The 25,584-nt window shown below is 43.4% G+C and overlaps 1 protein-coding gene across 1 annotated transcript in view; it reads right to left on the reverse strand.

The window, feature by feature from the left end:
- LOC124720211 overlaps positions 1-23,210 on the reverse strand; it is a 116,462-nt gene extending 93,252 nt beyond the window's left edge. Inside the window, exons 1-3 of the mRNA XM_047245534.1 lie at positions 23,010-23,210; positions 17,971-18,135; positions 6,688-6,896 (exon numbers count right to left, since the gene is read on the reverse strand). Of these exons, the coding sequence (XP_047101490.1) occupies positions 6,688-6,896; positions 17,971-18,118 (357 nt within the window). The 5' untranslated portion in view covers positions 18,119-18,135; positions 23,010-23,210. The remainder of the gene's footprint in view (positions 1-6,687; positions 6,897-17,970; positions 18,136-23,009) is intronic.
- Between the last annotated feature and the right edge of the window lie 2,374 nt (positions 23,211-25,584).

Here is a 25,584-nt window from a genome sequence, read left to right on the forward strand (position 1 = left end):
TGCTAATGAGGATAGGTAACAACTCATTGTAAAGACGATTGCTGAGCCGCAAAAAGAACATAGAAAAGACAATCAAAGTCTCACGACTAAATTTTCAGCCATAGCCTTTGTCAGAAAATGAGAGCATACACACATTCACACAGTCACAACTCGTGCACACACGACCGCCGTCTCCGGCCGCTGCGTCAACGGTCTCTGAGAATCAGATCGAAAGAAACCACTCCTCACGCCTCCCTGCCTCTCGTTGGCAGCTGCTAGGCTAGCTGTAGGAAGTGGTGGCAGCACCGACTGCAAGCTGATGGGAACGGTGGAAGGGGAGAAGCAGTAGGAATGAGAGAGTAGGGAAGTGTGCACGTAATCAGCTAATCAGCTGCACCCAGCCAGCGATGATGTACGACACCTCAGTAAACAAACCGTTCTGTCTACCGAGACAAAGATGAGACTATTCCAATGTTTTTTCCAAATTTCTCTGATATTTCCCCGATTTCCCCGACTTGTGGTAACCCTGAAAATACAGGGAGTGAAAGGCTATTTGCAACTTGTACAGATACGAGACAGTAGTAATAAGGGTCGATGGGCACGAGAGGGAAGCATTGGTCGAGAAGCGAGTGAGGCACGGTAGTAGTGTATCCCTGACATTATTCAATCTGTACAGTGAGCAAGCAGGAAAGGAAACAAAAGAAAATTTTTTAGTAGGAATTAAGGTCCAGGGAATAGAAATAAAAATTCTGAGGTTTGCCGGTGACACTGTAAATGTGTCAGACACAACAAAGGTCTCGGAAGAGCAACCAAATGGAATGGGCATTGTCGTGAAAGGATGACATAAGATGGACATCCACAAAAGCAAAACGACGAAAATGTAATGTGGGTGAATTAAGTCAAGTGGTGGTGAAAGAATTAGACTGGGAAATCACACAATTAAAGTAGTAACTGAGTCCTGTTATATGGGCAGCAAAATAACTGACGATGGCTGAAGCAGAGGATATAAAATGGAGACTGGGAATGGCAAAAAAAACATTTCTGTAGAAAAAAATATGTTAACATCGAATATCGATTTAAGTGTCAGAAAGTCTTTTTTGAAGGTATTTTTCTAGAGTGTAGTAATGTAGGGAAGTGAAACGTACACGATAAACAGTTTAGACAAAAAGAGAGAAGTTTTTGAAATGTGGTGCTACAAAAGAATACTGAAGATTAAATGGGTAGATCACATAACTGATGTTGAGGTACTGAATAAACTGGGGAGAAAAGAAATTTGTGGCACAAGTTGACCAAAACAAGGAATAGGTTGATAGGACACATACCGAGACATCAAGGGACCACCAGTTTGGTACTGGTGGGAAATGTGGGGGGTAAAAATTGTAGAGGGAGACCAAGAAATGAATACACGAAGCAGATTCAGAAGCATGTAGGCTGCAGTAGCTATTCAGAGATGAGGAGGTTTGCATAGGATTGAGTAGCATGCAGAGCTACCTCAAACAAGTCTTATGACTGAAGACCATAACATCCGCAACACCTACAACAACGTAAAGATGACACATCGAATTGACGACAGGGAAAATGAAAAAGACTGTTACACACTGAACTTTCGGCCAAAGCGTTCTTCAGGAAAGAAAGGAAAAAACACCTTGTGATGGATCTAGGAGATGTGTTATTTTCTACCAGATTCGTCAATACCAAATCTAATGAGGAAGGTCGTAAATGTTCTTTTATATTTTTGTCAGAATATTTTTTGTGAATTGTAATTTGCCTTATTTTATGCTAATTTGCTTATATGCTCGAGAGTGACAGCATATTGATTAATATTAGTAGATGTGACGAATAATGTCAAAGAGACTGGTTACAAGTGGAAGCTCGTGTCTCGTGTGAAATGTCTTTGACGCTGGAGTTGTCTTTGACCGTAGTCAGTTGGCAGCGAACACTCTGTGTGTGACGGTGGAACAATGTACAGGTCCCCGTTATAAAAAAAATGAGTTATTGCACTACTTTTTTATATAAAGATTGAGATGGAAGCACATTCGGGAAAATGGTATTTGAAGCACCAAAACTGAGGCAAACGCATTGAACCAGGACATTTCCGCAGCCGACGAAACGGCATTATGGAATCATACTTTCACTAGACGACTGAAGCCAACACAAAAAAGTCAAATATCATCTTATACCGTATTTACTCGACTCTAAGCCACACTTTTTATCAGTTTTTGTAATCCAAAAAACTGCCTGCAGCTTAGAATCGAGTGCAAAGTAAGCAGAAGTTCTGAAAAATGTTGGTAGGTGCCGCCACAACTAACTTCTGCCGTCGAATATATGTAGCACGCTTTGCAGGCACAAAGATAAATACTGGCGCCAAAACCTCTGCGTCAGTAAATAAATTAAAAAAAAAAAAGTGGAAGACGAGCTTTTTTTCTCCGCCCCGAGTTTTGACCACTGCATTTACATACATTATCCAACAAAGTAAATACAAATTCCGTATTGTTCATCTTCGAGTGTAGCAGCATTTCGATGTACTACGAAAATCCGACTGGCAAGACTGTTAGGGATGTTTGTCAATACGGCCAACTCTACGTTCTGAATTTTTTCCTACCTGTGAGAAGAGATGGTTGCTAATAGGAACTTTTATGAATTGTGAATCACATGCAGTATTCTCTTCACCATAAGAATAATACGAATACAAACATTTTGCCATCTATTCTTTCGTGTTTGCCGCTAAATCCTGTCTGCCTAATAAATTACGAAACTGGAGTGAGACAACAGCAAACGCAGAAGAATATACATACCGTGTCATGTTTATATTCGTATTATTCTCATGCCTAATAGTGATACAGTCAGAAATGAAGCACGGCAATTGACTACATTTTTAAATCTAAGATGACTCTAATTTCTGTGCACAATGTAATGTACTAAAGAGGCGTCTGCAAAGATTTTCCAACGGAGAAAAATTTTCACTAAACTCTCGTTCAGAACATCTTTTATCATACGCAGTCTATTATTTGGTTCTTGTTGATCGTTATCAAAGAAAGCAGTAGTGTAAGTAACAGCAAATAGCAGTCTCTTGCCATTGTATCGCTAATGAGACGATTACTCTCTCGTTTTTTTTTATCGTAAGCGGCGGTAGCGCGCACAAAAGCAAGCCGTGCCGCGAGTGGTGACAGGTCGTAAACACTCATTATCAGAATGCGACAAACAATGCATGACACAGTACACTAATGCATTTTCAACTTAGAGTGACGTAAACACCTATAACAAAGAGAAAGGTACTTATCAGATCAAAGAAAAATAAGCAATCAATTCAAACCAGACGAAGCACGTGAAAAAGGAAGGGTACCCGTATAAAAATGGACGGAGCGGCTGACGCATAGCAATGGCTACCTGGTAAAGCTTAACTGCTAAGCTTACGACTCGAACCAAACTACTGTAGCTGTATCGTCATTCATTCGACCTAAATTGTGTCTCATATTACAACGGACCAACTTTGTTCCGATTTGGAGTTGCGGCCTAAAACTTTTCTCTCCCCTCGAATTTCGAGTCTCAAATTTGAGGTGCGGCTTAGATTCGGGAAAATTTTTTTTCCTCTATTTCGAGTCTCATTTTTCAGGTGCGGCATAGATTTGAGTGGGGCTTAGATTCGAGTAAATATGGTAAACATCCACGGAAAAGTGAGTACTGTCACGAAATATGCTAAATTCGAGTATATATAAAAATAGTGAACATATTTCAACCTCACGCACCTCCGGCCACTACAGCCAGATTGCAACTGTTGTGCCGAACGAGAAGATTGATACGGAGTGAGGCGAGAAAGAGGGAGGGAGATAGCAGATTACAGTTGGAGGCAGAGAGGTCGGCACTGCCTGGCGGAGCGTGCGGGGACTAAATGGTGGCCGCACGAGACTGCCGGGTGCAGCGACAGGAGGCTGCAGGGGCGGGGAGAGGAGAACATTCCCTAGGTGTTACATGTGGCCGAGTGTGTAAAGTGTAGTGCAATTACTGTCACTGAAAAATGTTCATTATGTTTTCCACAATACTGTCTACATCAACATCCAGACAATTAATAAATATATACCATCTGCTGATAAATTGCTAGGCGGTTCAAAACTGGTAACGGAATAGTAATAAAAAAACTGAAGAATAGAACAAAAGCCAAATGGTTGCAGTAATTCCAAGAATCCTTTGAGCACGTTATGTTCAGCTGCACTGTGTTTTACAGGGCAGTACACATTGCCGTTGGCCACATTCTGGCTGTTCATTCTGGTGGACAGCTGGCTGGTACTCCCACCAACATAAAAAGATAAAAAGCCTGTGCAATAATTGCAGAAGAGCTGCAAAATGACACGGCTACTTTCACAGGTGGGCGGGTCTCTGACGGGTAGGAGAAGCTTGCGACAAGACTGGAGTACAAAATGCCGGGCGAGTGGATTGCGCAGGTCTTGCACCCGGGTCTTCCGCAGAGATACAATGCCTGTGGCAAGGGTTTGGGATTGGGAGTTCATACTTCACAGATCACTGAAATACAAAAACGAAATTCTTTGGCCAGTGTCAAGCCACATCATTCACTATTAAAAACACACTGGGGTACAGGATTTCATTAAAATGTCAACAGAAGTATCAATGTATTTTCGCTACATTTCTTATTTCCTTTCATTTCCTTCAGAGGTACATTACGAGTGGCTAGTTGTGAGTAATAAGTTAAGTTTCCTCAATACAGTGTTCAAATCTGATTCTTTTGCCAAAACACAGCAGAGTTTGTAATATACGTGTCACTAACATTCTGACGCAGTTGAAATTGGAGCAGAGTCGTAAAACAGAACTGATAGCAAGAGGTCTCAATAGTTTATGAAGATGCCCTTTACTGGTATAAAAATAAAGTGGAAACTTCCTCACATTCGTTTTTCCAAACCCACAGTAATTCTCGTTGCAACAGCTAGTGACTGTACTGAAATATACACATCTCACTAAAAAAAATCTGTACCCGCTCAAATATCACGATATATATGGAAGTTTCGTGTATTAAACATATGACTCTTTGCGTTCTGACATTTGCCAAAATCTCTTTTTTTTTTTTTCATCCTGGCTTCTTTGCTGGTGCGAGTGTTCAGGACAAGTGCTTTATTTACGACCTATTTTCTCGGGACAGGTAATAGATAGCAGTATGCTTCAAAGTTTAAAGAAAAATTCAGTATATTTGACATGCAGAAACATACGAGCTAACATGCACCAAACGCAAATTCAAAGTTTCCCAAATTCTTACTTAATCCTAAAATATCACACTAAATATTATAATTGACAAAATAGTAGGCAGTTCATTGTGAAGCTGATGAACGAAGGTATGAGACCTATGAGAATCAAATTTTTTTACCAAATTGTTTCTTTACAGTTGTTTGAGAAAGACTGCAGTTCGGGCCGACTCACGTGCCCTACTGTTCAAGGTGTCAAGCCAGCAAGCTAGCATCTGCACCCGTCTGCACCGAATCTTACACCTTGTGAGAGGTTCAAGTGCACGATGTGGCTGTCACCCCACATGCTTGCCGGCAGCCAATTGCGTCACCTAGCTAACTTACGGAGAATCTTACTCTGTGTGAGATGGGATTAACTCATTAGGGGATACTCTCAATTATGAGCAAACTTCGAACAGCAGAGGAAGCCATCAGCTCCATTTCTGCACACGCACCCAGTCTTCAGTATGTTCAGGACTCCAGAAATCTATACTCGACCCATGCGCTGTGTGACTGGCGACTCACTGGCCTGTAATACCCCCTCACAACAAGCAGTTTATTTAGATGGAAAAGTTATTTGCTTAAAGCATGGTCGAGGGAAGACTACAGTAAATATGATAACAGATGTGACAACAAAATTACAACAAGCTATCAGCTGCACCCGATTTACATTGCCACAGTCAAGTTCATCTTTCATTTTACCTACACCCACCTCGCAATTGATAGGCCGATCAGGCAAATAAGTAAAAATTGTCTGTGCAAAAACAAAAAGCAAAGCCTACAATATAGCAGTAATAATGGTAGTGAAAGCATAATTTCTCCACTACAACAAAAGTTTGACTTTTCAAATTGAACCACCCATTTCCACATAGTAAACAAAACTCAGACTTGCTGAAAAAGATATGAAAGGGCCAAAATGTGCCTTGGGCACAGAACAAAGGCAAACATTTTGTTTTGGCAAAAAAGAAGTGTATCACACTCTTACCACATCTGAAGTCCCAGCATTATCCAATGAGCGGAAACACGGGAGGATCAATTCTTACATTGCATGTACAGTCTTACACATTGCACATCAAAACATGATTTTCATGTGCAGCCACAAAAGGTAAAAGGTTACCAATAGCAAAATCACAGTGTTCAAAACCCAAGATGCAACTTGTTCCCCTGCTAAATATAACCTTAAATTTTTCAAGAGAGTGTGTTTCACAGCAATAAAATGCAGCTGTTTCATAGTGTTAAGTTACTAAAATAGTCTAAAGTTGAAAACTGTTCTACGACTATCTGAAATGTTTTCGTGTGAATCTAATTCTATTTTTAACCATTAGAGGTCTATTATACACAAAGTATAAGAAAAATGAAAGTGACACATTTCTCGGTGATAAGCAACAGATGGGACCGAAGTTATTTAAGTGGCCAGACTAGCCACAGCACGTTCCACTGCTCAAAGCAGTAGCAACCTAAACAGGATAGACCTGCTCACCTGGCTGAAGGAGTCCACAAACGAGTAAAGGCCAGTGCCGCTCTCGCGCTCCCAGCCGGGCTGCGGCGGCCGCCCCCACGCGTCACGCCGCACCTCTGCCCCGTCGTCCCAGCAGCCCCGGGTCTCCGTCGGCGGCCGCAGCATCGGGGTACCGTCCGACGTCCACGGAGTGCAGTCCGCGTCTGGCCACAGCCCCACCTGTGGTGGCACTGTAATGGTCGTAACACTGTAAGTCAAATACTGTCAACTAATGAGGAGAAGGCACCGGGGGTGGGCTCAACTTTTCCAAGTTACCTATACGGTGACACAGGTTAGGGTCCCGAGAATAACACCCTGCAGCCATTCACCCTTGTGGGGCCTCATTTGTGATCGACCAACACAAAAATGTCGGAATTTCACATGATGCTCTAGAGATATAAAAATGGTAACAATTTACACACTGGTTGCGTAATGTAATGATTAAGGTACTGACCTCACTTGCAAAATGTTTCTGGTTTGAATCTTTTAACGTTCTTTGCATTTTTTATTTTGAAATCTTTATTGAAACGACTTTGCTGATTATTTTTATTCAATCAATTGGTTTAAATGTAATTTTTTTCCATTCATTCGTTACACCATATAATTGTCCTATGATATACATCATTTGCTCTCATTTTTCTTCCTATCAGTCTTTATCCACTTCGAATCCTACTTCATTAGATTTTGATTATTGTTATGTATTAACTTCAGTTTAATTGCTTCCATTTTATCATCTGACATTTTTGCCCGTATTATTGCATTCGTAACTTTTATTTCTCGTTTCACTTGAATCTCATTTTATTTATAATCTCTGCTTTAGTTTAAATCATCATCCATGCTATTTTGTCCATAGTGCAACAATAATTTGTTTTAAATGTTTGTATGCTGATTGCCATAAAAAAAGACGTACATCTTGAAACGAAAAATACATTGTTGACACCTCTGCACAGTTAATATAAATAGAATATTTCATCTGTCATCTTTTTAACTGGCGGACCAGCATTTTCAAATGCTTAAACATTATGATAGAGAAACAAAAATAATTAAATTCACAAGCACAAAGATTCCAAGTGAAAAAAGAATGATTGGAAGTAAAATGACAGCAAATAATGTATTTCATATGACGACTGACATGATGTGACAAATGAACAGAAAAAAATTACATTTAAACTGATTAACTGAATAAAAATAATCATCAAAGTCATTTCAACAAAGATTTAAAAATAAAAAAATGCAAATAACCTGAAAAGATTCAAACCGGAAACCTTTTGCAGGTGAAGTCAGTACCTTAATCATTACATTACGCAACCAGTCTGTAAATTGTTACTATACTTAAAAGTACTGAGTGTCTCACAAAATTCCAAAATTTTCTGGTAAATTCCAAATGAGGGCCCACCAGGGTGAGATTCCTTGAACCTTAACCTACATCAATGCAGGGATTTTTTCAAGAAGTTGCTCCCACCACTGGGGACCTCTCCTTGTAAGCAGCAGCAAGAGAAAACTCAAAAATTCATTACTTTCATTGATAAATTCTACAGACAGATATGTGAGGGAAGTCCAACATACACTGGCACTCATTTTCTAAAAACTCTACTTCCATCCACAGTCCACAAATTAAAATTCTGGTGGCTCCAGTATACTCCTCATCACAGATGTCACCCCTCCAAGATGTGGTGCACTTTTCAATCGCCTCTAAAGCTTTCACAGCCAGGGTTTCATTATCAAAATGACATCCATCAAACCTTTGGCTACTGCGGACGAGTTAACTCGTCACGTTCCCTGTCTGAGTTTTCTTACAGCTCTATCGACGAGTCGACTCGGACCTCCACATAAGGAATATCTTCTTTACATGTTCTGCCAGTAGCAGTCTTAACATATCTACATAAGCGAGTGAGAAACTACAGTCTTATGTTTTGTCAAAAAATGTAATTGATAGTTGCACAAGGTTCCCCAAGCCCCAAACACGAGTAATAAATTTTACACAGAGGCTGCCTTTCTTGTTTGCCACCTTTCAGCTGATGCGACAATACTCAACTGGTTCACAAGAGAATAGGCCGAACCGCCATTGACAAAGATGCCTCACTAATCAAATCACATCACACGATCAGCCGACTCTCGAGACAGACAGCTCTCTGAGCTGTGACCAAAAAAAGTCCCTCTGCATTCCTTGACATCTGCAGCATTTTTCCCTTCTCCTTCAAGATGGGTCTGGGGCTATGAGAGATGGCCTATCTCGCCCCCCCCCCTCCCCTCCCCTCCAGCAACCCTTACCATGAAAGTCACACAAGCAAATAAACTGATACGGTTTCTTTTTCTAAACCGAGTACCATATATTAATTACGAGCCCCCACTTCTTTCAAATCCTGACTACACCACTGATCGGGTGGTAGAATATGAAAGAGACAGTAACTTTTGGCATGAGTTACCTAAAATGGACCAGAAACTACTGATGTAAAACTATCTCTGCAGATCTGTAACAATTCTAAATTCACAGAGAAGCTCCAAACTCAGAAACTAATTTTAAGGCCTAAGATAATGTTCATCTCAGTTGCAACAAATTTTAGAGTGAAGGGACGATCCGTCATAGAAAGCACTCCATAAATATTTGTCAGACAGTGCGACAGGCAGCTCCGATAACTCCTGTCCACATACGGTCCCAAACACAGACCACTTAGTGCAAGCAGACACGTCGGGCCACAACGATGCAGCCCTCAACTCGCCACTTGACGAGCACATCTGCAGCAGCCAAACAGGTCATTTTAAGCATTGTGGTACAGGAAAAAGTTGCAAAGTGTGAGGTCTGGACTGTAATGCGTAAGGAGTGTCATAAAAATGCCTTTCACAGTTGAAAGAGCCACTGTGACCCGACATTAGCCCGACAAAGCTTTCACGCCTAACAAGTTATTTCCTTTTCTTTCGAATGCACGATCCCTCGTCAGTTAGGTCAGAGACTGTCGGCAGTAAACTTCGGCGACTGCCGTACCTCTCCGGCTAGTAGAAGTGTGCACCGTGGAGAGTCTCGCAAGTGCGCCCGGTTTTGGGGTGACTGTTTAGCGACCACTCTGTGTGACTCAGTTCCATTTCTCAGTCGTAACAACACACCCTTATTTCAGCTGCAGTGATGAAGTTTTGCCACAATTCTTCACCACCTTCAGCACAGACTTTGCAATAGTAGCACACACAAGCACGATTCTGCTTTCGCTCTGGAGTACGCAACGCCAGCATCGACTGAGATCGTGCACTAAAGGTGTGTCAATATTTGTAAATGTTCCTTTGAAACAAATGTGAACACATCCAATTGATACAGCATCTTCAGACCGTGTGCAAGTTGTCCGACGGTGGCACGTGTAGCACTCGTAATAACAGTGACCGAGAAGAGACTGTCGTCTCCGTAGGGTCTCCTCCTCGCAATCGACTAATTTCCCAGCCCCCTCGAAACACCTCCTGCCGATTAAAACAGGCTCGACAGGAGGCTCACCGAAAGCTCTGTCTCCAATTTACCGTAGGTCACAGGCGCGCTTCTGCTAGGACGAACACAAAATTTTATCGCATACTGTCACTCGTGGAACTCACGCGCGTTGAAGTGTTAAAGTTGGTAAAAAATTCACACCCATTTTCACTCACTCCAGCCACTCAACTGAGAGAGCAGGATGAATGTCACTCCAGGTATTTGCAGTGTCTAGCATGTATCACGCATATCTGGAAAGTAGCTACTGTTTTGGAAAAAGCCCAAAACATTTTTTTTTTCAAACAAAAATTTTATTTTTACAAGAAAGGATATGGCAGGTGCTCCAGTGTCTCCCACCTGAATTGACTAAACTTCTGTGTTACGACATTCACGAAATGGGACGTGCGTTATCATGAAACAGCAACACCCCTCATTGCAGTTTTCCTGGATGTTTCGCGTGTCAATTGCGTGCCGTAACTTTTTTAGTGTTGTGCGGTAATGTTCCCCAGTGATGGTGACATCAATTCCAATAAGCCCTGGAAATCGAGGAAAAATGTGAGCATCACCTTTCCAGCAGATCGCTGGCTCTCACTTCTCGGGACAAGGCAATGATGGCTGGCTGGTTGGTCAGTCGCTTAAAAAGAGGGGAGAAGGGACCAAACTACAAGGTCATCAGTCCCTATTTCCTACTAAAACAACGCCAGAAGTGTGAGAATAAAACAGAAGAGACATATAACACAAAATGGAAAGAAAGGAAAAACCACAAGAACAAAGGAAGGGCAACGAACACTAAAAGGAGCAAAAGAGGACAAGAAAACCACAGAGGCGCACAAGAAACAGGTAGAAGGCATAAAAACAAGACAGCAGATGACCGTGCCTGGCCAACCACGAGAATAAAAAGGAGAAGCCAGCCACTAGACGAAACATTAAAATATCTAGTCTAAAAGCACTGGTGTGGAGAACACAGAGGGGCAAAGGACATGCGCAAAAACTTAGATCAAATGATAAAACCCACCCTCACGTATAAAACATTTAACCAAATCAGCCGATAGGGTGTAGTGTGCTAAAATTAGTGATAACCAGTCCGGTAACCGAAGATGATGTCTAGGGCAGTGCAAAATAATATGGGCCACTGTCAACCGGGCACCGCAATGACACTGAGGTGGGTCTTCACAGTGCAAGAGGTAACCGTGGGTCACCCAAGCGTGGCCAATGCAGAGCCGGCAGAAGACAACCGATTCCCTGCGAGAGGCCCGCACGGAAGACTTTCACACATTCGTAGTCTCCTTAATGACACGCAGTTTGTTGTGCGTACTGTTATAGCATTCCATCTCCCAAAGCCGAAAAACCCTGCGGTGTAAGACAGAACGCAGGTGAGCTTCGGATACGCCCATCTCCAGAAGTAGTTTCGGTGTAGCCCGTTCGGCCAGCCTGTCGGCAAGTTAATTTCCCGGGTTCCGGCGTGTCCCAGGATCCACACAAACACCACTAAACGACAGGACCGGTGCAGGGCACAGACGGACTACCGGACGTACGCCACCAAAGGATGGCGAGGTTAGCACCGGTCGATAGCTCGTAGGCCGCTCAAAGAGCCAGTACACAGAAGAAACAATTCCTCGCATCACGAACGGATATACTGAAGTGCACGAGATACAGCCACCACCTCTGCAGTGAATACACTGCAGCCATCGGGCAAGGAATGCTGTTCAATACGGCCTCTGTGGACAAAGGCTAGCCAACGTTACCGTCAGTCGTCGAGCCGTAGGTGTAAACCACTTCAGAGCCCCGGAACACTTCGAGAATCGAGAAGAAATGACAGCGGAGAGCTGCAGGTTAACGGAGTCCTCAGGGCCACACAAAAGGTCCAGGCTAAGCTACGGCCTACAGCTACACCACAGAGGTGTACGGGAATGGACCTCGAGGAGAGGTGGTACGGGCAAGGAGTCCAGTTCGGACAGAAGCGATCGCACGTGAACTGCAATCGTCACCCCTGACCTGGGCCGGCTGTGCGGTAGGTGAACAGCCGCCGTCAGGACAAGAAGACAGTAATTAAGATGTTCAGATGTGTGCAGCATAACTGGCAAGCAATTGTGCACGTCTGATCTTCAACAGAGGGACTCCGGCATCCACCAGTACGCTCGTCACCGGACTCGTCCTAAAAGCTCCTGTCGCCAGTCGAACTCCGCGACGGTGCAATGCGTCGAGCAAATGCAATGCTGAGGGTGCCACCGAACCGTAAATAACACTCCCGTAGTCGAGGCGGGATCGAACGAGGGCCCTGTAGAGCTGCAGCAGCGTGGAGCGGTCTGAGCCCCAGTCGGTGTTGCTCGGGCAGCGGAGGGCACTGAGGTGCTGCCAACACTTCCGTTTAAATTGACGAAAGTGAGGAAACCGAGTCAAACTAATGTCGAAAACCGGACCTAAGAATCGATACGTCTCCACTACAGTGAGTGGATCGTCATTAAGGTAAAGTGCCGGTTTCGGACGAACGGTACGACGCCGACAGAAATGCACGACACACGTCTTCACGGTGGAAAACTGGAAGCCGTGGGCTACAGCCCGTGACTGCACGTCGTGTACGGCTCCCCGTAGGCGACACTCGGCATCACCAGTACTGGAGCAGCAGTACGAAGTGCAGAATTCGTCTGCAACAGAGAAGGTGAGACGGAGGGCCCGACAGCTGCTGCTAGACCGTTAATGGCCACTGAAAATAGAGAGACACTTAATACAGAGCCCTGCAGGACTCCATTCTCCTGGATATGGATGGAACTATGGGAGGCACCAACTTGGACACGGAAAGTACGGAGTGACAGGCAGTTTTGGATAAAAATCGAGAGCGGGCCACAGAGACAACACTCTTACAATGTGGCAAGGATATGATGTCACCAGGTCGTGTCGTATGCTTTTTTTTTTTTTCCCCCCCATCAGTCTACTGACTGGTTTGATGCGGCCCGCCACGAATTCCTTTGCTGCGCTAACCTCTTCATCTCAGAGTAGCACTTGCAACCTACGTCCTCAATTATTTGCTTCACGTATTCCAATCTCTGTCTTCCTCTACAGTTTTTGCCCTCTACAGCTCCCTCTTGTACCATGGAAGTCATTCCCTCGTGTCTTAGCAGATGTCCTATCATCCTGTCCCTTCTCCTTATCAGCGTTTTCCACATATTCCTTTCCTCTCCGATTCTGCGTAGAACCTCCTCATTCCTTACCTTATCAGTCCACCTAATTTTCAACATTCGTCTATAGCACCACATCTCAAATGCTTCGGTTCTCTTCTGTTCTGCTTTATGTTAAGTCAAAAAGATGGCAACCAGGTCTCGGCATCGGGAAAAGGCTGTTCGGATGGCAGACTCGAGGGGAACAAGATTATCAGTGGTAGAGCGACCCTGGCGGAAGCCGCTCTGACACGGAGCCAGTAGGCCACGTGACTCCGGGACCCAACCCAACCGCTGACAGACCATACATTCCAGCAGCTTACAAAGAACGTTGGTCAGCCTGATGGGCCGAAAGCTATCCACATCAAGTGGTTTTCTTCCTGGTTTGAGCAACAGAATTATGGTGCCCCTCCCCCTCGCCTCCCCCCCCCCCCCCCCATTGCGATGGAACGAAGCCATTGCACCAGATCCGATTGAAGATGACGAGGATATGTCGCTTGTAGTCAGATGAGCTGTGGATCCGATCAGGCCCGGGAGCTGTGCCGGGGAAATGAGCAAGAGCACTGAGGAGCTCCCACTGTGTAAATGGGGTGTTACAGGATTCACCGTGGCATGCAGTGAATGAGAGGACTTTCCCTTCCAGCCGCCGTTCGAGAGTGCAAAAGGCTGGACGGTAATTCTCCGATGCAGAGGCTCGAGCAAAATGCTCGGCAATCGCATTTGCGATGGTAGATAACATGCCATTTATGGTAACGTCGGGAACACCTGTTGCGGTCTGGTATCCGAAAATACGTTTGATCTTTGCTCAGACTTGGGAAGGTGACGTATGGCACACAATGGTCAAGACATATCTCTCCTAACACTCCCGCTTCTGTCATCTGATAAGATGGCGAATGTGGGCACGGAGTGGTTTAAAGGCTATGAGGTGCTCCAGGGAGCTTCAGCGACTTCCGATGACCACCAAGGGACTGCCTTGCCCGGGGTCACCCTAAAGAGCGAAGGATTGTGTTCCCTGGTGGAGAAACAATTGTTGTTGTCACCTGCTCAACCATCACAGCAATGTTACCATGTGGAGGAGATTCGACGGTGACAGCAGAGGTGAAAGTTTCCCAGTCCACCTTGTTTGAAGCCCATCTGGGCAGGCGTCCATGCACCTGACGCAGGGGCAATGACAGGAAGATGGGGAAGTGGTCACTGCCACACAGGTCGTATTGTGCTCTCCAGTATATAGATGGGAGAAGTCCTGGGCTGCAAATTGACAAATCAATGGCCGAGTAACTACCACGAGCCACACTGAAACGTGTGGCAGCCCAGTATTTAAGAGGCAGAGGTCGAACTGAGTCAAGTTTCGACATCTCTGCCTCGGCCAGTAAGCAAGGTGCCACCCCACAAGGGGCTATGGGTGTTAAAATCTCTCAAAAGTAGGAAAGGTTTAGGGAGTTGATCAGCCAGTGCAGCTAATACATTCAGGTGTATTGCACCATCTGGAGGAAGATATACATTGCAGACAGTTATTTCCTGCATTATCCTTATTCTGACAGGCACAGCTTCAAGAGGGGTTTGAAGGGGCAGGGTGTCACTACAGACTGAGTTTAGGACAAACACAAACTCCACCTGACACTCGATTACAGTTGCTACAGTTCCTGTAATATCCCTTATAACTACGGAGGGCAGGGGTCCGCATTGCCGGGAACCAGGTTTCCTGGAGGGCAGTGCAGACACCAGGTGTAAAGCTCAACAGCTCAGCCAGGCAGTGGAAAAAACCGCCGCAATTTCACTGGCGGATCACATCGTGGGACTGGGAAGGCATGAAACATTCAATGAGGCAGTTTACGTCTCAGAGTCACCGGCGGCCACCGATTTATTGCCCGAGCAGTCTGTATCCGTCGTGTCCGAGGGTCTGGCGAGATCTAGGTCCTTAGCGGGCACCAAAATCTCCACCCCATCCTCAGCTGCAGAGCTTGCAGGTAGTGGTGGTGTGGGTGCCACCACAATTTCCTCGGTCTTAGGGTTTTCTTTTCGGATTTCTCTCGCTGCTCCTGGGGTTTCCCTGGCTAGGAGGACTTCACTGGCTCAGTCTCCGGCACTGAGGACGAGCGTGAAGCCCTACGACCAGCTGCTTTAGGACTCTTCAGCCACTGGCGGGTGTCATCTTTTCCACTAGCAGAAACCTGGGAAGGGAGTGACCCGAGGGACCCCTTCCTGGCGAGAGATGCCGAAGAAAACTTAGGCTTCTCCGGCTCAGAAGTGGGGACGGACGTCCACGATGGTCGGGGAGGGAGGTGGTTGTTCCTGAAGTAGGTGGTGCAGGAGCAGCAAAGAGGGAAATGTAGTGTTCCGGCTCTGAGAGAAGTGATTGGGGTCGGCGGAGCTGACGGTGCCACAACTGTTGTAGTGGTGGCGTAAGACGATGTCATAGGTACAGGATACAAGCATTCAAATTTTCTCTTAGCCTCAGTGTAGGTCAGTCGGTCCAGGGTCTTGTACTCCACGATTTTCCTTTCTTTCTGGAGAATCCTGCAATCTGGCAAGCAAGGCGAATGGTGCTCTCCGCAGTTGACACAGACAGGAGGCGGGGCACACGGAGTACTGGGATGTGACGGACGTCTGCAACCTCGACACGTGATGCTGTAAGTACAGCGGGAAGACATATGGCCAAACTGCCAGCACTTAAAGCACCGCAGCGGGGGAGGGATGCAGGACTTTACATCGCAGCAGTAGGTCACCACCTAGACCTTCTTGGGCAACGTGTCACCCTCGAAGGCTAAGATGAAGGCACTGGCAGCAACCCGACTATCCCTCGGACCCTGGTGGTCACGCCGGACGAAATGTACACCTCGCCGCTCTAAATTGGCGTGCAGCTCATCATCAGATTGCAAAAGAAGGTCCCTGTGAAATAGGATACCCTGGACCACATTTAAACTCTTATGGGGCGTGATGGTGACAGAAACATCCCCCAGCTTGTCACAAGCGAGTAACGTCCGTGACTGGGCAGAGGATGCTGTTTTGATCAAGACTGACTCAGATCTCGTTTTGGACAATCCCTCCACCTCCCCAAACTTGTCCTCTAAATGCTCAACAAAAAAACTGAGGCTTCATCACCACAAAAGATTCCCCATCAGCTCTCGAACATAGAAGGTACCGGGGCAAATAAGATCTGCTGCCATACTTAGCCTGACGTTCCTCCCGTGGTGTGACCAGGGAGGGGAATGATTTGGGGTTGTACTTCTGTGCGTTGAACTGAGCTCGTGAATAGTTAGAGACTGCTGGTGTTTCACCACCGGCACGAGACGATTCACTACGCTTCACGGAATGTCACCCACTCCGACCAGGGGCCCTCCCGACGGGCGCCACACAGCTGCAGCAAAGACCACGTGGCAGGATGGCCAGGGTACAGGGCGGCCCCACCACAACGGACTGGCTACCGTGCCGGATATCGGGTGCTCGTCCACGGTCATCGTTGACGCAAAAAGTGACACTGTACAGTGTCACGGTGGAAAATGCACCCAGGAAGGTGCCATCGCCCAAGAGGTGGAGAATGAGCTGGACTGAAATGCGATGACAAGAAAGTGGGCTAAAGACCTAAAAGCACGACAGACACGATGCACCGTGTAAGGTGCCCTTCCCCAATTGGCTTGCGCTCTTCGGGAAAATTTTGAAGCACGGAGGTCAAACCCTACAGGGGACCATCACATAAAGGCCAAAACGTGTGAAACACTTTTTAGTTGCCTCTTATGACAGGCAGGAATACCTCGGGCCGATTCTTAACCTCAGACCCGCCGGGTGGGAAGAGGGGGGAGGGAGGGGGATGACGGTTAACACCACTGCGGCAGTCAAAGCTTTTGACCTCTGGTTCCCACAAGAAGTACAAACTTTCACTGCCTGCAACAATGCCCTCAAAGAATGTGTTATCTTCAACACTGAAACACATCGGCTGCTTCAGGAAAACAGCCATCCAGTCTGCTTTTGGTTCAGAATTTGGCGCCCGGGGTATCTGCCGGTTGCAGATCTTACAGCAGATTAAGTCTGCCAGATAATGTGTTGCACACTACTGAAGCTGATGACGAGGTCCTTTCCTAGCACATAGTGGTTATGTGACTGACTGTCCTAACCACACCATCAACTGCCAGCTCGGGCCTCCCAGAACAATCGACATCTCGTGTCGAATCGTGACCGGCACGGAATTCTGCGCACCGTTCCGGCACACTGGTTTTCGACAGACCTACTGCCCCGTATACGTTCTTCATTCTCTGACCGATGTTTCCACGTGTTTGTCCTTCGGCAGCCGAGAAAGGAATGCCAGCACACTGACCCCGTTTGAACGCATTTGGTAATAACATCACCGTCATTCACATTTCCACAAGCACGTCGGAAAGACACGAACGCCACTCTACTCACTTGCGTACCTGTCGGTGCTTATATACCGGCATCAGAGTAACTATTTATTTTTTCGAATCTTCTATTAGAAAGGAAAGTAAACTGACTAGGCTATGTTTGTAATGTACGAGCAAAGAAACTTCAATTACACATATTCACGAGAACAGCATTCAAATTATTAAATGTAACTGAATACCCAGAACTGTCCAGGTTTGTATTTATTCCTGTCTTCCATTAGAAAAGGGAAAAAGAATGAGCTGTGTATGTAGAGTAATCTGGCCTCACACAGTTTCTCGGTCCCGGAAGCTCTGGCTGAAGAAGCTCTCTGGTGCAGCATTGCTAGTCTTGCGTCCCTTTCTCGTCTGCGTTGTTGTTTCTTTTTTTTTGCTGCCGGATGCACTTGACCAATTGCCTTACGTTTCTTTAAAGGCATTGTTAATGCAGCAAATTCTGTAACAATACAAAAAAAGCCACTTTCGAAAAATGAGCACAAGGAGCAGTCACGCCGAATAATCCCACATCAGTGGTGAATTGTCAGCACCTCGATTATGTGTTTCGTATTCCGTAATAACCGGTACTCCTATTTATCGTATTAACCGTGTCATTCTCACATGTGGTATAAAAAATTATTGTGACATGAAATGAAGAGAAGAAACCCTGCCACTCTCCGAGTTCCTAAAAACCACCGATTGATTGTGATTGAGTGACTTCTGATGCTGATGTCAGAAACTGCAGCAATGTAGAATATGCAATAATAAAAATGATGCACAAAATCTAATTTGAAAAATGTGCTAGACTGAATCAATTCCGACAACATCCCCAAGCACTGAAAGGATACTGAACCAAAGAAACACCACGACGCCAGTTGAAAACAAAATTTCGAAATTTCCTCATCTATGTATATAGCTTCTTGGAAAGGATAGTGTGTTGAGGAAACTGCAGAGTCTGCAATCAGTAGCTTCTATGAGTACTGCCATTTACACAGAGGACTCTCACTTAACTTGGCTGTAGATCAGTTTGGATGGAAATTATTTGGCTATACCAAAGCAGATACTGTAGTCAGAATTCACACACAGTTCTAAATGATGCAGCAAAACACGAGTAAATACCACAGTAGCCTACCTTTGTTTTGACGTATAGTCAGATATGAATTGTGTTGGACAAATGTCTGATCGCTGTAGCCATTGACCAACTCTCGAGGACATTCGTGTCCCTTCTCAACAGTATTTATCAAATTGCATTTCACAAGAGATCACCTTTACATTAGTATTCTAACAAGTAAACACCACTGATTTAGGGTCGACAGAAGCGTCCGATCCCACACGTCGGCTTTGACCCGTAACGTAAGGGTGTTGTCGTGTGTGACGTCATTACGGCGCGGAGTTTGGTTCGTGAGTGTGGCATGTTTGTAGATGTCGTCGTGTTGTAGTTAGTTGTGCTCTCTGGTGGTATGTTCAGGGTTTTCGTTTGTGTGGTGTTATGGGCTCAGTTTGCTTTTGCTCATTATACATTAATTGTTAGTGTGTCAGCTGTGTCTGTAGTGGAATTTGTTTCAGTGAGTTAACGATTTTGTGTGAAGGTTAATTTAGTGTTGTTTGTTGTATGTGTGTGCTAATTTTAGTAAAATTAATCGGTTGTTGTTTTTGTTCAGGAATGGATACGATGGATAAAATTAACAGTGTGTAGGTCAAGGGAAGCGTTCGATCCCAATGTGTGGCTGTGTATCTTGGTATTGGTATCGGGAGATGTTTTTGAGCTGTATAGGCCAAGGGAAGTGTTTGATCCTAATTTATGGGATCTAGAGCAGCTGTTGAGCTATATAGGTCAAGGGAAGTGTCCGATTCCAGATGAGATTGTGTTTAGTGGTACATGGGGGGTTTTGTGATGTCGGTTTTTTTCGTCGTTTTGTGTGGTTTTGTATGGGGGTTGGTGTCTAAATTGGTTTATATTTAGTTTGCCCCCAACCAAAAACACCCCATTTCCCGTGCTTGTCCCGTTAGTGTCATTAGGCTTTTTGTGGAAGGTGTGTGTGTTTGTTTTTTGATGTATTTTTGTCCTCATAATGTGTACGTAACGACTTTATATGCGCCATATTGGAATCGTGGTTTATGGTTATTTCCGCCATATTTGTGACGTCATGGGTCAAAGCAGATGGGCAGGATCGGACGCTTCCGTATTTCCCTGATTTAGTATAGCACATCAACAAAAATCATACTTAACCTTAGACTTTCATGATCATTTTTCATTTATTATTCCCTTCTGTACACTTCTAGAGGCATCTTATCTCCACAGTATTTATTTCCCGGTTCTGCTTCATAAGTGTACCAAGTTTGGTCTCCATACGAACCTTAAACAATGCGTGGCTCAAAGATACAGGTAGCCATACAGCAGGTGCATTCACAATGGAGTATTTGCGGAGAGGTCAGGCCAACCTGTGGTTCCTGTTGGGGGGCTGCAGCCTTTTCAGTAGTTGCAGAGGCAGTCTGGCTGACTGACTGATGTGGCCTTGTAACATCAGCCAATATGGCCTTGCTGTGCTGGTGTTGTAAGTGGCTGAGAGCAAGAGGAAACTACACAATTATTTGTTCCCAATGGCATGTATTTCTACTGTATGGCATAATGATGACATCCAACTGAATAAAGTATTTCGTGTGAAAAATATCCCCATTCGAATCTCCAGGTAGGCACTACTCAGGAAGACATTGCCCTGGGGGAAATCAAAACTGGCATTCTACAGGTATGACCGTGGAATGATAAAGACATCGTAATTGGGTAGGTAGGGTAGAAAATTTGTAATGGGAAGTGAACATGTTGAAATCAGATATAGTGGGAAATAATGAAGCTCACTGCTGGGATGAACAGGACTTCTGGTCAGGTAAGTACAGGGTTATAAATACAGAATCAAATGGAGGTACTGAAAGAGTAGGTCTAATAAGGAATAAGAAAAGAGACATGTGGATAAGCTACCATAAGCAGCACAGTGAACATATTATCGTAGCCAAGATGTACACAAAGCCAACATCCACAACAGGTAGTAGTTTACATGTCAACTAGCTCTGCATATAAAGAGATTGAAAGAATGAATGATTGAAAAATAAATAAATAAATAAAATAAAGTATTCAGGTGGTTTAGATACAGGAAAATTTAATTGCAAAGCGTGACTGCCACTCAGTAGAAGGAAGAAAAAAAGAAGGAAAAATAGTAGGAGAATATCAACTGATAGGAAGGAGTAAAGGGGGCAACCACCCAGTAGAATTTTACTTAGAGCACGATTCAATCATTGTTAACACTTGGTTTAACAATCACAAAAGAGGATGAGCACAAATTTTACCACCCCACTTAGACAATGAATGGACTTCATTTATAAGTGAATCAGGACAGAAAACGATCAGTAATGGTACAATGAAGTGGCTGGTGGAGTATGTACGTGGATTTCGACGTATGTTACATACGTGAATGAGACTGACACAATGGTAGGTTTTACATTGATTATATAACGGTAAGACATACATCTTGGAACCACGTTTTAAACTGAGACATTTCCAGGGGCAGATGTGAACTCTGACCAGAATTTATTGCTTATGATTTGTACATTATGATTGGAGAATTTGAATGAAATCTTCTCAGTTTTCAAGCTGCATCAATTTGATTAATTCTTGAGCTTTCGATAGCTATCTCTGCCATCGACATCAGGTGTTCTCAGAGTCTTTTGTAGCGGTATGTCTGAATAAAATCATCTCAGTTTTCAGGCCTCCTGAATTTGAGCAAAGTTCTCGGGCTTTCGGTGGCTATCTCTACCATAGTGGTCAGATGACAATAAAGTAACATTTAAGATAAAGAAAAACCATACAAATTTCTATAGAATCAAAAATAATAACAAACATTAAACTAAATATAAAACGTGAATCGGTAAGCTGTGTAAACAACACATAGCTTTTGCAGATGTACTAGGTAACTAACTGAAGTGTAGACAACATACAATTATGATAGCAAACAAATCAGTGCCTGGAATAATTTAAACAGCTACTGGCCTTAACTATATTCCCTACAAATATCTTTTCCCAATCACACAGAAAACATAGATATGCCACAAATACCTCTATACACAAACATAACACAAGAAACAGTAAATGTCACACCCAGAAAGAAAACAACGAAGTACAGAATACCAGGATTTAGAGCTATATAATAAATTACCCAAAGACATTAATGAAGCACTGGAAAAGGACATATTCAAAAATACTGTTAAAGCATTATCTCCACAGGAAAAAATTATTACACGGTGACAGTGAAAGATTGCTTTTTGGAAAATTGTGGTAAGTTTCTATGGGACCTCTCTCTCTCTCTCTCTGCCCCGGGGGACTCGACCCTCCGACGGGGGTATCGCACAAACCGTGGTAAGGCACATCATACCGCACAGTAAAGATTACGTTAAAAACGAAATGTGAAATTAACAATTAGCACCAACATGCAAAACATAAGTGGCCCTTCTGAATTTTTTGGTTGAATTGGAAGTGGCATACTCCATAAGTAGCTTAGTATATGGGGTTGAATATCTTCATTCCCTTAATTTCCCAAGTGAGTTATTAATACTGTATAGTGAGTTACACATACTTGTCACATATGCAAATATCTAAAAGTACTTAAATATTATGTATTACAGTAAGTAGTACAGTTGGTCGCGTATTTTAATACGCTTGATTTCTCTACCCAGTATTAGTACTGTTTACTGTGTTATATATTGCAGTACGTACGTATCACTTATTTTTGAATCCGTATGTAGTTACTTTTTCTGTATACAACTGACGAAATCCGTCTTATGTACATGATCAGTGGGTGATAACTATTACGAATACAAATCACATTCACAATAAACATTACTTATGTACATGATCAGTGGGTGATAACTATTATGAATACAAATCACATTCACAATAAACATTACTTAGAATGTGTAACTGAAGAAAGGCTGCAGAGAAAATTATACACGGCTACATGCCGGAGCAAAGTTAAATCATTTACTACAAGTGTTTCCGGTTGTATTAAAAACGACATTGAAAATATGCAGTTCATCTTACTGAAGCTGCCTCATACCCATTCTTATATGCACTTAAGAAATTACAACTAAAGAGAGAATGACCGCTCTCGCCGCACGTTTAGTAAACAGACTACAACATGGGCTTTGAAGACGAAGGGCTGACTTCGGGTTATCTTCTTGCATACTCAGTCTTGACTCGTGTTTGAATCTCCCAAGGAACCAGTGCCTTAATCTATGTTCCATTCAACACACTGTTTTATTAGCACTTTACACACTAGTACTTACCACGAAATAGTAGCTCTGCACACACGTCACGCGCTAACGAACACCTAGCTACACTTTACGTCTGAAGAAGTGTTGGTTCGTTACCCACAATCACCGCAACTCATCATAGCCAGCAACCATCATTATTTGCTGGCGGGGCGAGGAATATATTAAACGAGAAAAAAGTTCACAGCTGTTGGTACTTCACGATACCAACACAAACACTACACTGAACGCCATTTTGACTTAGCTGACTTACACGCCGTTACGTTGGCAACGATGTTCGTATGAATAGATGCCGGCCAAAGCTATAATCGAATCGCGTGACCATCGGCAATTTAAATTAAGCTTACAACAAAACATAATGGCTTACGACACAGTTTTCGGCGTTAATAACGTCGTCGACATGCAACGCACCGTTGCTGTTATTAAGTGCTAAGCATAAGCAAATTACGTAAACTGCTTCGTGCTTTCCCTGGAATATGAAAATTTACAAGAAAGCTTTTCGCATTCCTTTAGTAATGAATAAATTGTTCAACTTGTTTGTATTTTTGTAACCTGTGCCAGCTGCATATTTCGTCTGTCTGATTTGGTCGACTCGGTCGTTTTCGTTTTTCATAAACCCTTCGAATTTGGCGCCGTTTACAAAGCATTTCAGTATGTAAGATAAACTTGTACGCTTTTATTTATTTATTAAGCCATCCGTGGACATTTTAAAATGTATGGATGTTGTCAGTTGCGTACATTCATCTATTTATACAGTTTGTTGTTACACGTAGTTAAACATTGTGACATATAAGTTATTTACAATCATTTTTGCTCCATATCAAAATATTATGAAACAAAAACTTTTTACAATCATTTTCTACTAAGGAATTCGCTTATAGCGTAAAAGCAGTGTTCCTGCAAAAACAATTTAAGATTTTTCCTAAAGTGGTACATTTTATCTGCTTCTTTATTTTCTGCGGCAGTTTATTATACACTTTTACACCTTCATGCAAGAACCTATTTTGAGTCTTGTGTTTATTCTTCCTGTCTAGGTGAAGACAGTGACTTGTACTATAGTTATGAAAACTGATATTTGTACTATAATTTTCTATATTTTTCTTGATGTACACTATGGTTTGGAATATAAATTCAAAAGGAACAGTTAGAATTTCTAATATTTTGAAAAGTTCTCCGCAATGGTCACGCTTACTGCTTTTTGTTATAATTCTTACTGCTCTCTCTTGCATTTTAAACACTGTTTGTAAATTCTAAGCACTGTTTCCCCAGAAAATAATACCATAACTGATTATTGAATGAACATAACTAAAGTATACAGTTCTCAAACATTCACTACTGCATGCACTTTGTAGAACACATTTAAGAAATTCTGTAATATCACTTCCAATCTGTTCAAAGCATAACTAAAACACAATAAATTATGAGATGGAGGTGTGTGTGTGAGATCTTCACATCAGATTTACCTGACATAAAGACAGGAAGGTAACCGCCGATTTCGTTTCGAACGACGATTGCCGGAATGTCACGTACGTAGCAGGCGGTGGCTGAGCTAGACGGAAAATGCACTTCACAGAGACAGGAAAAATATGATGAACTTAACCCTTAATTTAGTAAGGATTAGTCTGATCACACTGTCTGATTTGTTTACGAATGCATCCCATGTTGGCAATACTTTTCCCACATGTACCACCAGAAAGAAATCTCTGCTATCTACTAATTTGTTTTGCCTCTCTGGAATTTTGTTCCTGACTTTCAGTTTCATCAAACATATAATACGCAGCAACTCAAAATACCCTCCTTTTGGTCAGCACCTTCTTCAGCAGACCCCTTCAATTCGCTCTAAAATCTTCTCAGTTTCCCACAGTATTTATTTCGTGAGTGAGAACGTTGATCGATTTGACTGGAGAAAGCAAGCTGACGCCCACGGTGTTTTGGTGGTGTAAAAGCTTTTAATCTTCTATGTCAGTGTAATCAAAAGACACGGCCATCTATGTCGCATATTTTTATACCTTGGAAGTATCCACAACAAGCAAAAATCGTTGAAATTCTGGATTCCCTGCATGCATGAACTATCCATATACACAACTAAATTCACACAGAAACCTCAGTGCACGAGTCCTGTTCGCACTTATCCGGATATTTTGTTTAATAACCACGTGATTGGTGATATGAGACTTTGCAAATACCCGAAAAATTTTCTTTGCACTGATATATACAAAAAGATAGGCAAATGTTGGGCCAGCATAAACCCGGTTCACGGTATTTGTAAAGGCATGCGTTTGTATGTAAATGTACTTATGTTAATGTATAATTTGCACTGATGCCAATTCCATGGAAGACATGCTCAACGGCTAATAAAGTTTAATCTATATTGCTTTATTGTGTGACAATGCGAGTCCTGAGTGGCGCAGTACTTTTTTTCTTTTCCTTATTTATTATTTCATCCTACCTCAACTACTGTGAAAGGGGAGGTGGACTGACAGTTGTACAGTCAACCCACGTTTCAGCCAGTAGACATTATTCTCTAACCTAGATGCTAAACACAAAACAAGGAGACATATTTACCAAGAATATAAAATTACTTTTAAAA

The sequence above is a fragment of the Schistocerca piceifrons genome, chromosome 11, assembly GCF_021461385.2.
Source record: "Schistocerca piceifrons isolate TAMUIC-IGC-003096 chromosome 11, iqSchPice1.1, whole genome shotgun sequence".
Classification (NCBI taxonomy): Eukaryota; Metazoa; Arthropoda; class Insecta; order Orthoptera; family Acrididae; genus Schistocerca; species Schistocerca piceifrons.